This window comes from Myxocyprinus asiaticus, chromosome 16 (genome assembly GCF_019703515.2).
Source record: "Myxocyprinus asiaticus isolate MX2 ecotype Aquarium Trade chromosome 16, UBuf_Myxa_2, whole genome shotgun sequence".
Taxonomy (NCBI): domain Eukaryota; kingdom Metazoa; phylum Chordata; class Actinopteri; order Cypriniformes; family Catostomidae; genus Myxocyprinus; species Myxocyprinus asiaticus.
Genome location: NC_059359.1, coordinates 24,000,324 through 24,011,294, shown reverse-complemented (window position 1 = coordinate 24,011,294; position 10,971 = coordinate 24,000,324). Strand labels below are relative to the sequence as shown.

General features: G+C 37.8%; 1 protein-coding gene across 1 annotated transcript; it reads right to left on the bottom strand.

Moving 5' to 3' along the window:
- Positions 1-2,213: 2,213 nt before the first annotated feature.
- On the bottom strand, positions 2,214-10,713 carry LOC127454184 (probable ATP-dependent RNA helicase ddx6). Its single transcript, XM_051721200.1, has 14 exons — positions 10,571-10,713; positions 8,822-9,777; positions 8,620-8,683; positions 8,387-8,491; positions 8,086-8,215; positions 7,133-7,279; positions 6,282-6,376; positions 6,054-6,176; positions 4,761-4,889; positions 4,431-4,547; positions 4,235-4,298; positions 4,043-4,144; positions 3,693-3,901; positions 2,214-3,564 (listed from the first exon to the last, which is right to left on the bottom strand). Exons 2-13 carry the CDS (start codon positions 8,992-8,994, stop codon positions 3,702-3,704), a joined length of 1,449 nt encoding a protein of 482 aa, XP_051577160.1. The 5' UTR covers positions 8,995-9,777; positions 10,571-10,713; the 3' UTR covers positions 2,214-3,564; positions 3,693-3,701.
- Positions 10,714-10,971: the final 258 nt, after the last annotated feature.

Genomic DNA, 10,971 nt, shown 5'->3' with positions numbered 1-10,971 from the left:
AGTGGCTTTCTTTCAGAGACTGATATCTTGAAAGTTACAACACTGCTGGCAATTTGTTAACTTCTGTCAAAATTGCCCTTCTTGTCCAGTTTCTCAATTTGGCAGCACAACCTCAGTTGTACTGTGTGGGCTGTGACTTTTTTACACTTTGCTTCAAAACATTTGATGTTTTTATTCATTTTAAAAGTTTTGGCCAACTCTTTATAGCCTTCTCTGTGCAATAAAGTAACTGAAAAAGCTGTATTTCTTTTTTTTTATATAATTTTAAGTGATCTTTCTAGGTAACCGAGTATTTTAAGTTGCTAATGGGGGTGAATACTTGCATAAAATGTATTTATTTTTAACTTAAATAAAAATCATTTATTAAATATGCTTTAATACAGTTGAAGTCAGAAGTTTACATACATTTTAGCCAAATACATTTAAACTCAGTTTTTCACAATTCCTGACATTTAATTGTAGGAAACATTCCCTGTCTTCGGTCAGTTAGGATCACTACTATATTTTAAGAATGTGAAATGTCAGAATAATAGTAGAGAGAATGATTTATTTCAGCTTTTATTTCTTTCATCACATTCCCAGTGGGTCAGAAGTTTACATACACTTTGTTAGTATTTGGTAGCATTGCCTTTAAATTGTTTAACTTGGGTCAAACGTTTTGGGTAGCCGTCCACAAGCTTCTCACAATAAGATGCTGGAATTTTGGCCCATTCCTCCAGACAGAACTGGTGTAACTGTGTCAGGTTTATAGGCCTCCTTGCTCGCATATGCTTTTTCAGTTCTGCCCACAAATTTTCTATTGGATTGAGGTCAGGGCTTTGTGATGGCCACTCCAATACCTTGACTTTGTTGTCCTTAAACCATTTTGCCACAACTTTGGAGGTATGCTTGGGGTCATTTTCCATTTGGAAGACCCATTTGCAACCCAGCTTGAACTTCCTGGCTGATGTCTTGATGTTGCTTCAATATATCCACATAATTTTCCTTCCTCATGATGCCATCTATTTTGTGAAGTGCACCAGTCCCTCCTACAGCAAAGAACACACACAACATGATGCTGCCACCCCCATGCTTCACGGTTGGGATGGTATTCTTCGGCTTGCAAGCCTCACCTTTTTTCCTCCAAACATAACGATGGTCATTATGGCCAAACAGTTCGATTTTTGTTTCATCAGACCAGAGGACATTTCTCCAAAAAGTAAGATATTTGTCCCCATGTGCACAGCAGTGACTTCTTCCTTGCCAAGCAGCCTTTCAGGTTATGTTGAAATAGGACTCATTTTACTGTGGATATAGATACTTGTCTACCTGTTTCCTCCAGCATCTTCACAAGCTCCTTTGCTGTTGTTTTGTGATTGATTTGCACTTTTCACACCAAACTACATTTATCTCTAGGAGACAGAATGTGTCTCCTTCCTGAGCGGTTTGATGGCTGTGTGGTCCCATGGTGTTTATACTTGCATCCTATTGTTTGTACAGATGAACGTGGTACCTTCAGGTGTTTGGAAATTGCTCCCAAGGATGAACCAGAGTTGTGGAGGTCCACAATTTTGTTTGAGGTCTTGGCTGATTTCTTTTGATGTCAAGCAAAGAGGCACTGAGTTTGAAGGTAGGCCTTAAAATACATCCACAGGCACACCTCCATTTGACTCCAATTAGCCTATCAGATGCTAATTGGCTTATTGCCTAAATGCTTGACATTTTCTGGAATTTTCCAAGCTGCTTAAAAGGCACAGTTAACTTAGTATATGTAAACTTCAGACCCACTGGAATTGTGATGTAGACAATTTAAAGTGAAACAATCTGTCTATAAACAACTGTTGGAAAAATGACTCGTGTCATGCAAAGTAGATGTCCTAAACGACTTGCCAAAACTATAGTTTGCTAATATGAAATCTGTGGAGTGGTTAAAAAATTTGTTTTAAATGACTTACACTTTGGTTTATGTAAACTTCTGACTTCAACTGTATGACTTTGCAACCAGGCAATTTGGAGGCCATATAGAGAAAGACATGATTGGAGTTATTCATTTATGTAAGACATCAGAGGTTCAAGCAAATTATGCTATTTGATGGCCTACACCATTAAAATACATTAACATGCCTATTTATTCTGAACCAATTCTGATTAGGTCACTGGAGTGGCAATTAGAGTTGCCTTAAACACTTATTAAAAAAAAAAAAAAAAAAGAAAAAAAAACAACAGAAACACAATTGGAGAATATGCTGGACTTTATTTTGTTTAAAAGAGAAAAAATGGTCGGGATAGGCTGGCATCAACACTTGGAGCAAAAAGCTTTCGCCATTGTCCCATTAATCCTCGCAGTAAAACATACAGCTTCTAATTATTACAACACATGGCAAAGAGCACAACTCAACATACAACTGGGGACATGGGACAGGAGTTTACATTTTGAGAGCTACCAACTTTATTACAGGTGTGATTTCATCAAGATATGTCAAAAGATATTACTCTCTCTATCTGCACATTAGACAATGCCAGAAACATAGACTTGTTTTAAATATATTCCTGACCACGCATTCAGTTCCGCAAACAATTTAAACTGTCCCCAGCTTTAAAAAAAGTTTCCAAAATGCAGGCAGAACTACAGAAGTTTTGCCTCACTTATAAAACTCCTGGGCTGGGGCAGTTCTATTGCTTAACCCAGCCAATGCTGAGGAAGGCAACATTCGCTACCAATTAACTAACTGGTGAACAAATTGAGAACAAATGATTTATGGGTTTGAGATATCAAGAGAAATCTAAATCTAGCAGGTTCCTTTGACAATCCTGACCAAGCTTTTTTTGCACCACACACCTAGAGCACTCCCTCCTTACCAGAGGAAGTAACAGATTAAGGCACTTAGAGAAACCCAGACAGTGACAGCCATAAGTGAGAGTGATGCACTGCAGAGACAGAACAACTTAAGGATTTGATATTTGGGTGACAAGAGTTTTTAAAAGTGACAACGTGGTGAGAGACATGTCAAAAGGTAGCCTATGAAAACAGGCATACTCTAAAATGTCCATGTACAGGAGAGCAAAGTACCAACCTTCACCCTTTCTCAAGATTATACATAAAACAAGGCCATTAACAACAAACAGAAGATCATTATGAATTTGTCATATATCCTCCCTGGTCATCCCTGATCAACTGCAAAGACCACATTAGGTGATGGACAGACTGCAGTAAAAGTACTCAACCTTATGAGGCTTCCTCTCCTGTTCTACTTTTGTTGGTTGCATCTTGCTAAATTAAAGTGGGGGGTGGGGGGGAACAACAGTTGAACAACAGTTATGTCCAATGAATGGTCTTTGCGCTGAGTCCAAATACCAGTGGCTTATTGTGCTCCAAACCAAAAAGAGTAAGCTGCCTGGGATGACCGCTGCATGTATATAGAACAAACCTACTTTATACTGGCTTCTTGCGGCAGCTGATCACATTTTTTCCATGGCTGTTCCAGACTCTGGAAGCATTTGGTTAGAGAGAAAAAATAAAATAATCTTTGCATCTGTTTTCAGTAGAAAATGTGCAGAATGCCAGGCATCAGTCCATTTATTCTCCTGAAACAAAGCGAGAAAACTAGAATTTAGTCGTACATAAAATTGAACAAGTTAAAAAAATGATTCAGATCTGGATTTTTAAAAGCAGTCAATCACTTTAATGGTCATTCAGAATTTGGCCTTCTTACCGGTAAGGGTTAATTAAGCTCTGCTGCTTTGTTTGCAGCCTCTTCCTCATCAGGGTTCAGGGAGTGAAACTCTGCCACATACAGGCTCTTGTCAATGCTGCTGGGTATGGGCTTGATGTCAGTCAACAGCTGGTCCTCAATGCCCTTTAGGTTGAAACGATCTTCTGAAGTGATCAGGTTAATAGCCAGACCCAGGTGACCGTACCTGCCTGAGTACAGAGAGAGAATACACCAAGACACAAAGAATTATATCAAAACATGACTTTCTAAATAACATCTGAACAATGAAAGTGGGAACCCTACTACAATAATTAGTCAAATCCAGAGGATCCAATGCTGTTGACAATCACCTGATCTGCCAATGCGGTGCAAGTATGTTTCTGCATTTTTGGGGAAGTCAAAGTTGATGACCACATTGACAGCCTGGATGTCAATTCCTCTTGTAAAAAGATCTATGAGAGGGAAGATCACACCAAAGAGATTTCAGAAGCAATTAGGAAATTCCCTTGTAAACAGAGTGCTACAGAGAAGGCCATCCATACCTGTGCAGACCAGGTTCCTACACAGTCCATTTCTGAAGTCATGGAACACACGATTTCTGTATTCCTGTAATATTGAGATAAATTTAATAATAGAGTATTACACCTACACAACCTGATACAAAGCATCTTTCCCATTGACAAAAAAAAAAAAAAAAAAAAAAGTTAAATGCAATCAGTAAATCATACTGAAGCTGACCTGCATCATCTTGGCATGGATGTAAAAGCAGGAATAGCCAAGCTGAGTGATCTTTTTGGCAAGGAGTTCCACCCTTTGGGTGGAGTTACAGAAGATGATTGACTGGTTGATTTGGAGCTAGGAAAGAGAATGGATATCAAATAAATACAGATTTAAAGAAAATGTTTTTGCTCTTTGAGGTGGGGACAAAAGGTAAATAAAGTTTGACGAAGAAAATGCAACTACTCAATTGAAGCATGCCAAAGCAGCTTTGGAACACAACACGTGAAAAATATGCAGAATATCCGTCAAATCTGGGGCAGATCTGGTGTGGAGGGAAGGGTTTCTTACTCTAGAGAAGAGAGTGTTCAGACAGTGCACTTTCTGTCTTTCTGTCACATAGGCATAGTACTGAGTGATGCCTTTCAGTGTCAGCTCATCCATTAGATTGATTTCATATGGCTTCTGAAGGTGTTTGCTCTACAAAGGATATAAATAAATAGTTAAATAAGTACATTGCAAAAGCTGTCATATATGACTGGATATAGAGAGAATATCCTGCATGCTGTATTTGGAGCCACAACATTCTAATATTTTTATCTTAGTATTTATTTTTCTCCACTTCCTATCCTCTAAATTCCAGTGCTCCTCCTGAATTTCTTGCCCTGTGCTCCTAAAGGAATAGTTCACCCAAAAATGTAAATTTGCTGATAATTTACTCACCCTCAGGCCATCCAAGATGTATCTGAGATTCTTTCTTCATCAAAACAGAACTTAAGATTTTTAGGATTTCATTTCAGGCCTCCTCCTTTAAACAATGCAAGTGAATGTACTCCATTTCTTGAAGGTCCAAAATGCATATTTAGGGTGCATCAAAATAATCCACAAGACTCCAGTCGACAAATAAAGTTCTTCTGAATCCAACGATTGATAATTTTTAGAAACAAAACAATACTTATATACTTTTTAACAAAAAATGTTCGCATCTGTACATCTTTGTGACGTGCTCATGAAAGGGATGACGTAAGCTCGTTGGTAATGTCACGCATCACGTGGAGGAGTCAGGAAGCGCGTCATTGTTCACAAGAGAAACTTGTGCCGTTCACAAACCAACAGTCCAAAACAATTTCAAAACAATATAAAATTTAAAAAATAATTTCCAAATAATAATTTATAAAAAAAATGATGTAAACAATGACGCACTTCCTGACTCCTCCTCCACGTGACGCGTGACCTTACCAACGAGCTTACGTCATCCCTCTCATGAGCACGTCACAGAGATGTACAGAAGCGAACATTTGTAGTTAAAAAGTATATAAGTATTGTTTTGTTTCTAAAAATAATAGTTTGCGTTCAGATGAACTTTATTTGTCAACTGGAGTCGTGTGGATTATTTTGATGCACCCTAAATACGCATTTTGGACAGTCAAAAAAAATGGAGGACATTCACTTGCATTGTTAAGAGGAGAAGGCCTGAAATGAAATCCTAAAAGCCTTAAATTCTGTTTTGATGAAGAAACTCAGATACATCTTGGATGGCCTGAGGGTGAGTAAATTATCAGCAAATTTTCATTTTTGGGTGAACTATTCCTTTAACCTTCCACAAACATTTGGTCTAATAGAAAACGATTTTTTTTTCCTCACCATGAACTTCTGCACACTGATGGGGAAAGTAGCAGAATAGAGAAGTATTTGACGCTTTTTGGGCAGGAAGCTGATGATGTCCTCAATGATCACCACAAAGTCTTGAGAAAGCAACTTATCAGCCTGTGGAGAAGCAGTCAGAGGTCATGAACAGCCATCAGGTGTGTATTCAATTAGAGAGAATGCGTAGTTGGAAACCAGCTCACTTTTACACTTAATTTTTCTCACCTCATCCATGACAATCATCTGAGCTTTGTCAACTTTGGCCAACCCTTTCTTCATCAAGTCCAGGATCCTGCCAGGGGTAGCGATTATAACATGTACTGGAGGAAAAAAAAAACCCAGAGAATACAAAATGTTAAAAGAAGGACTGCATTCCTTACTAAGTTGACTGACAGATTTAAATTCTTAAACATCAAACTGCCATGATGACTGGCTTGCACTGTATGTTGGAACTTTTATAATGAATTGCAGAAGATTATGAGACTCCTTAATATGCAATAGCATGGCTCTTTGATGTAAGCTGAGACAATAGCTCTTAAAATATGCTGCCAACATAGGCAAATTCTGTAGACTACCTGGAAAGAACCGGAACAAGGAAGCACAAAGACTGCGGTACAGCAACGTATGCAACTAAAACCTACCACAATTACCAAGTTACATAATGCAAGGTCAAATTTTCAGCTATGTACTTATGCAATTCAAAGATCAATCCTATAATGTCAATTAATCATGGTTTCTTCGCAACTAAGTAAATGCATTTTTCTGCTTATTTTTACAAATAGAGGGACAAGTTGAAATTATTTTCTGTGGTTATCAGCAGCATGCAACAGATGCTGTCTATAGAGCTCAAGTTGCATTAAATAGGAATTCCTTTTCATTAATATTCCTTTAAAACAACTTCTCTAATTTGATCTGGACAAAATAAGCAGAAAATGTTTTTAAAAAAAAACAATGTAGGGGATGAAAAATGAATCCCAAAACATTACATTAATTAAGAGCCAAGTCACTAATGCATCAGCTTAAACCCTCATATTCAAAATACTACAAGCCATCTCAGGCCTGGAAAATCCACTTACCAGTCTCATCAAGACGCATGATGTCATCCCTCAGGTTGGTGCCACCTGTTGTAGCCATAATTTTGACGCCACCGAGGTGCTTGCTCATGTTGATACTTATCTGGCTCACTTGCAAAGCTAACTCACGAGTTGGCACCACCACCATGGCTAAAGAAAGTGTGGTAGTAGTATGAATTTTAATAAATTTGCTATTAGCAAAACTTAACTAGGGATGTCCCGATACCGATATCGGTTCCGATACAGATACTGGTAAAAATGCCAATACCAAAAACCGATACCATCTGATGTACAAATGTCATTACGTAAACATTCAGAGCATAAATTAAAAATCACGTCATGCCCTAGTGAGATTATTTAACAGCAAAAGCTGCGATTTAATATGATAAATATATAGTTTGCACGTGCAGCGTTTTAAATGTGAGTGCTTGTGAATGTGTGGAGTCGGTGTTGTGCAGGCATAAAAACATGTGCTCATACCTTCAAGAGATCCCTGACTCATACATGGAAAACACTATTATGAGCATCGCATGCTCTATTTGTAGCAGATGACAGCAGGCAGAGAGCTAATTCACATTTTAGCACGAGTCATATACAGACTACATATTTATTTAAATAGTAGCCTTATGTGGTTTATTCATCACTTTGAGTCAATTTGCGACCGGCTTTCCAGATTGGGAAGCTACCTTCATTACGTCAGAGCTCCTTGGTCAAAACAACACAAACACTTAAAAATAAAAGCTATTTATTTATTTAAATACTATTTTGATGATAAAATTGAAATAAACTGCTGATAAGGAGTTCAGGAAAAAAAAGATATCAGACTCTGTATCGGTGATTACTTAAAAAAAATAAATAAATAAAAAAAAAAAAAAATAATAATAAAAATATGATATCGGGCCACCCCTACTTAAAACAAACCTTAAAGTATGCTTTTTGTTATTTGTGATCAAAACCTTGAATGTGGTCCTTCTTCAGATCAATCCTCTCCAAGAGGGGGATGAGGTAGGCTCCGCTTTTACCTGTACCATTTTTGGCTCGGGCAAGAATGTCCCTTCCTGACAAGGCAATGGGAATACTCTCCTCCTATGGAGACAGGCAATGTGGGGGGAAAAAGGCAAAAGGACAGACAATACTCAGACTCATTTAGCAAAATCAATGAACCACAGGTTTGTCTATAAAAGAATAATTAAACTCACAATAACCAACAGGACCATTTTGTAATAACAGTGAAAATGTGTGCACAAGCTAGACTACCTGGATAGGGGAAGGCTTCTCCCAGCCCATCTCAAAAATACCCATTAGTAGTTCTCGCTTCAGGCAATAATCTTCAAATTCGTTCCCCTTGGTCGCAGTCACATCCTGTCAGAAAGGAGGAAAGTAAATTTCTCTCCTCGAGAAAATCTGCTAATAAGACCAACAACCATCTCATGTCACAGACACAATCCCACTCTAATAAGAGGGGGGGGGGGGGAAGAAAAAAAACGTACTGTGGTTTTCACTCTCGTGTCTTTCGGTGGAAGCTGCAGGCACTTCTTCCAGTCATCACCAAACCTAGAAATGAATGCCCATGAAATTAGACTTTATACCCAAATTATTAACCTCACATGTGATTGATATAAAGGATCATTGACAAAAGGGACCAGAAACCCTTCAAAATCATTCTCACATCTTGATCTTCTGTAAGCTTACCTGATACCACCACTGCTTTGGGGTATACTGCTTCCTTTCTGGGGCGCAATAGATGCTTTTCCTGATTGTGTTGAAGTAAGTGACCCTGACTGGAGGGTCATTGGCTTGGACTGTCCATTCTGTTTGGTCATTGACATGACTGAAGCAGGGATCTCTGTTCTTGCTGTAGCCATTGTAAAATGTTTTCCTCAACAGTGTCAATCAAAAGAAACTTTTCTGCTACTTTTTAGCTATTTGTTAAACTGGTTTACGGTTTCGCTCAACGCACGCTTTTGTAAACAGTTTCCGTTTCTGGTACGAACAGACCTCTTGAAAAGAAGAGTGTCTGGCGTAAAACAATTCTGTTATATAATAAGAAAGCTCTCCCAAAATAGGAGAAAAATATATTTATATAAATAAATATTTCAAAACCCTAGAGTCAATGTACAAAATAATTAGCAAACAGGTACTTACAAATTCAAGTCTTGCACAACGATTTTAAAATGCAAGTGATCAAAAATCAATTAATGCTGTTCAAAAATCACTTTTGCGCTATCCCTGAAAATGTTCAAAGTATTCACGTCACTTTTTTTTTGTTGTTTTTTTTTTCTTTCCTTTCCACCCCACAAATGTTCAGCTGAAGAAATCCTTTATTACCCTCAATATTTCTTTTGGTTTCCAAAAATTGCAAAGTCTTTACATTCAAAAGCACAGGGCTAAAATCCTGGTATTCTCTTCGACATGTGGAATTTCCAAAAACTTTGCTCAATGTTACTTTCTCCTATTTAACCAGCTGAAAGGTCAGCACTGATGGATTTCAGCTTTAAAGTCAATGCAGGATTATTTGTCCAAGATTACGTTAACAGCCCAAATATTGTTCCACTCTTGGCTTCACGACGTCTGTCGTTTTTGCTCACTTTACTGTCAAAATTGCTGAATACATCCGTCGAGGAAATCCTGGACTGTGGAAGTATCACCTGCCAAACATGAAATAAATAAATGCATGTCTCACCATCAACAAATCACTTTCCTATCAGGACAGACTACATCGAATTTCTAGAGTCGCTGTTTATCTTTTAATAAATACATGAAAACATCTGTTCAAATCAGGTCATAAAATGAACATAGAGAAGATATCAAAGACACATTAAGACATATTGTAAAAGTACAATACTTCGACAACAACACTTTACCTCAGACTAGCTAGCAAGGAACCCACGTTAAGCTAACAGTTACTCTCTTAAACTTGTTAAAATGCTGGAAAATTTGCGATTCATTCGACAATCCGGATTAATATATTAACTCAATTCAAATCCGATTAAAAAACAGTTTGTTTTCGTACGCAGCCTTTGATGCCCTTCACTAATAATTTTAGCAATCAGATCTGAAACTAAAAGTGTGTGCGTGATTGTAGAGTTGCTCGCGGAACTAAATGGCTAGCACCACAAAGGTGGTTTATCGACAAAGTTTTCATCTTTCAACTTCACCACAGTAGTGCATGTATGTAGATCCCAATTTAAAATTAAATCAACAAATGATAGCAGATTGTTCAGAGGACTGTGTAAACTTTGTTTCAGGAGACTTGAAAGATCGGTGAATTATATTTAAAACGTACTATTAAACAGCATGCTAACTCAACCTGCCAGAGGCTACATTGTTGAGATAGGTTAGCATAGCTACATGCTAATAAGACAGCAAGAGCACCACAGCTGCGCGGTTTTGAAAAGATAACTCTTCCAATTCAACCCAGTTCGTTTCCGAGCACGTTACCTTCTAATTATGAAGGATTTGAATCTTCGTGAATTTGATAAACTCGACTCTTCGAGCGTATCTTGAGAAATTCTTTGTTGCTGTAGCTTTTGTCTCTTCCGTCTAGATATTTAACATGGCCGTGCGCTGAATCGATCTCGGAGGATGTATACGCAAGAATCTAAACGAACCAATCATATTTCAGAGTTTGAATTTCGAGGGCGGTGCCAAAATCAAACCCGCCCCCATGATTCCATATGGTACACATCCTACTTTTAGACATGAAACACAAGTTTATGTATAAAAATATGGAAATATGTACGTTTATATGGTACACGTCCTACTTTTAGACATGAAACACATTTCTGTATAAAAATATGGAAAAATGTACGTTTATATGGTACACGTCCTACTTTTAGACA

Coding starts and splice junctions, on each gene's coding strand:
- LOC127454184 (XM_051721200.1), bottom strand. CDS start 8,994: ATGGCTACAGCAAGAACAGAGATCCCTGCTTCAGTCATGTCAATGACC. Junction 8,216..8,386: donor AGAAGCCTTCCCCTATCCAG/GTAGTCTAGCTT, acceptor CTGTCTCCATAG/GAGGAGAGTATTCCCATTGC. Junction 7,280..8,085: donor GAAGAAGGACCACATTCAAG/GTTTTGATCACA, acceptor CACTTTCTTTAG/CCATGGTGGTGGTGCCAACT.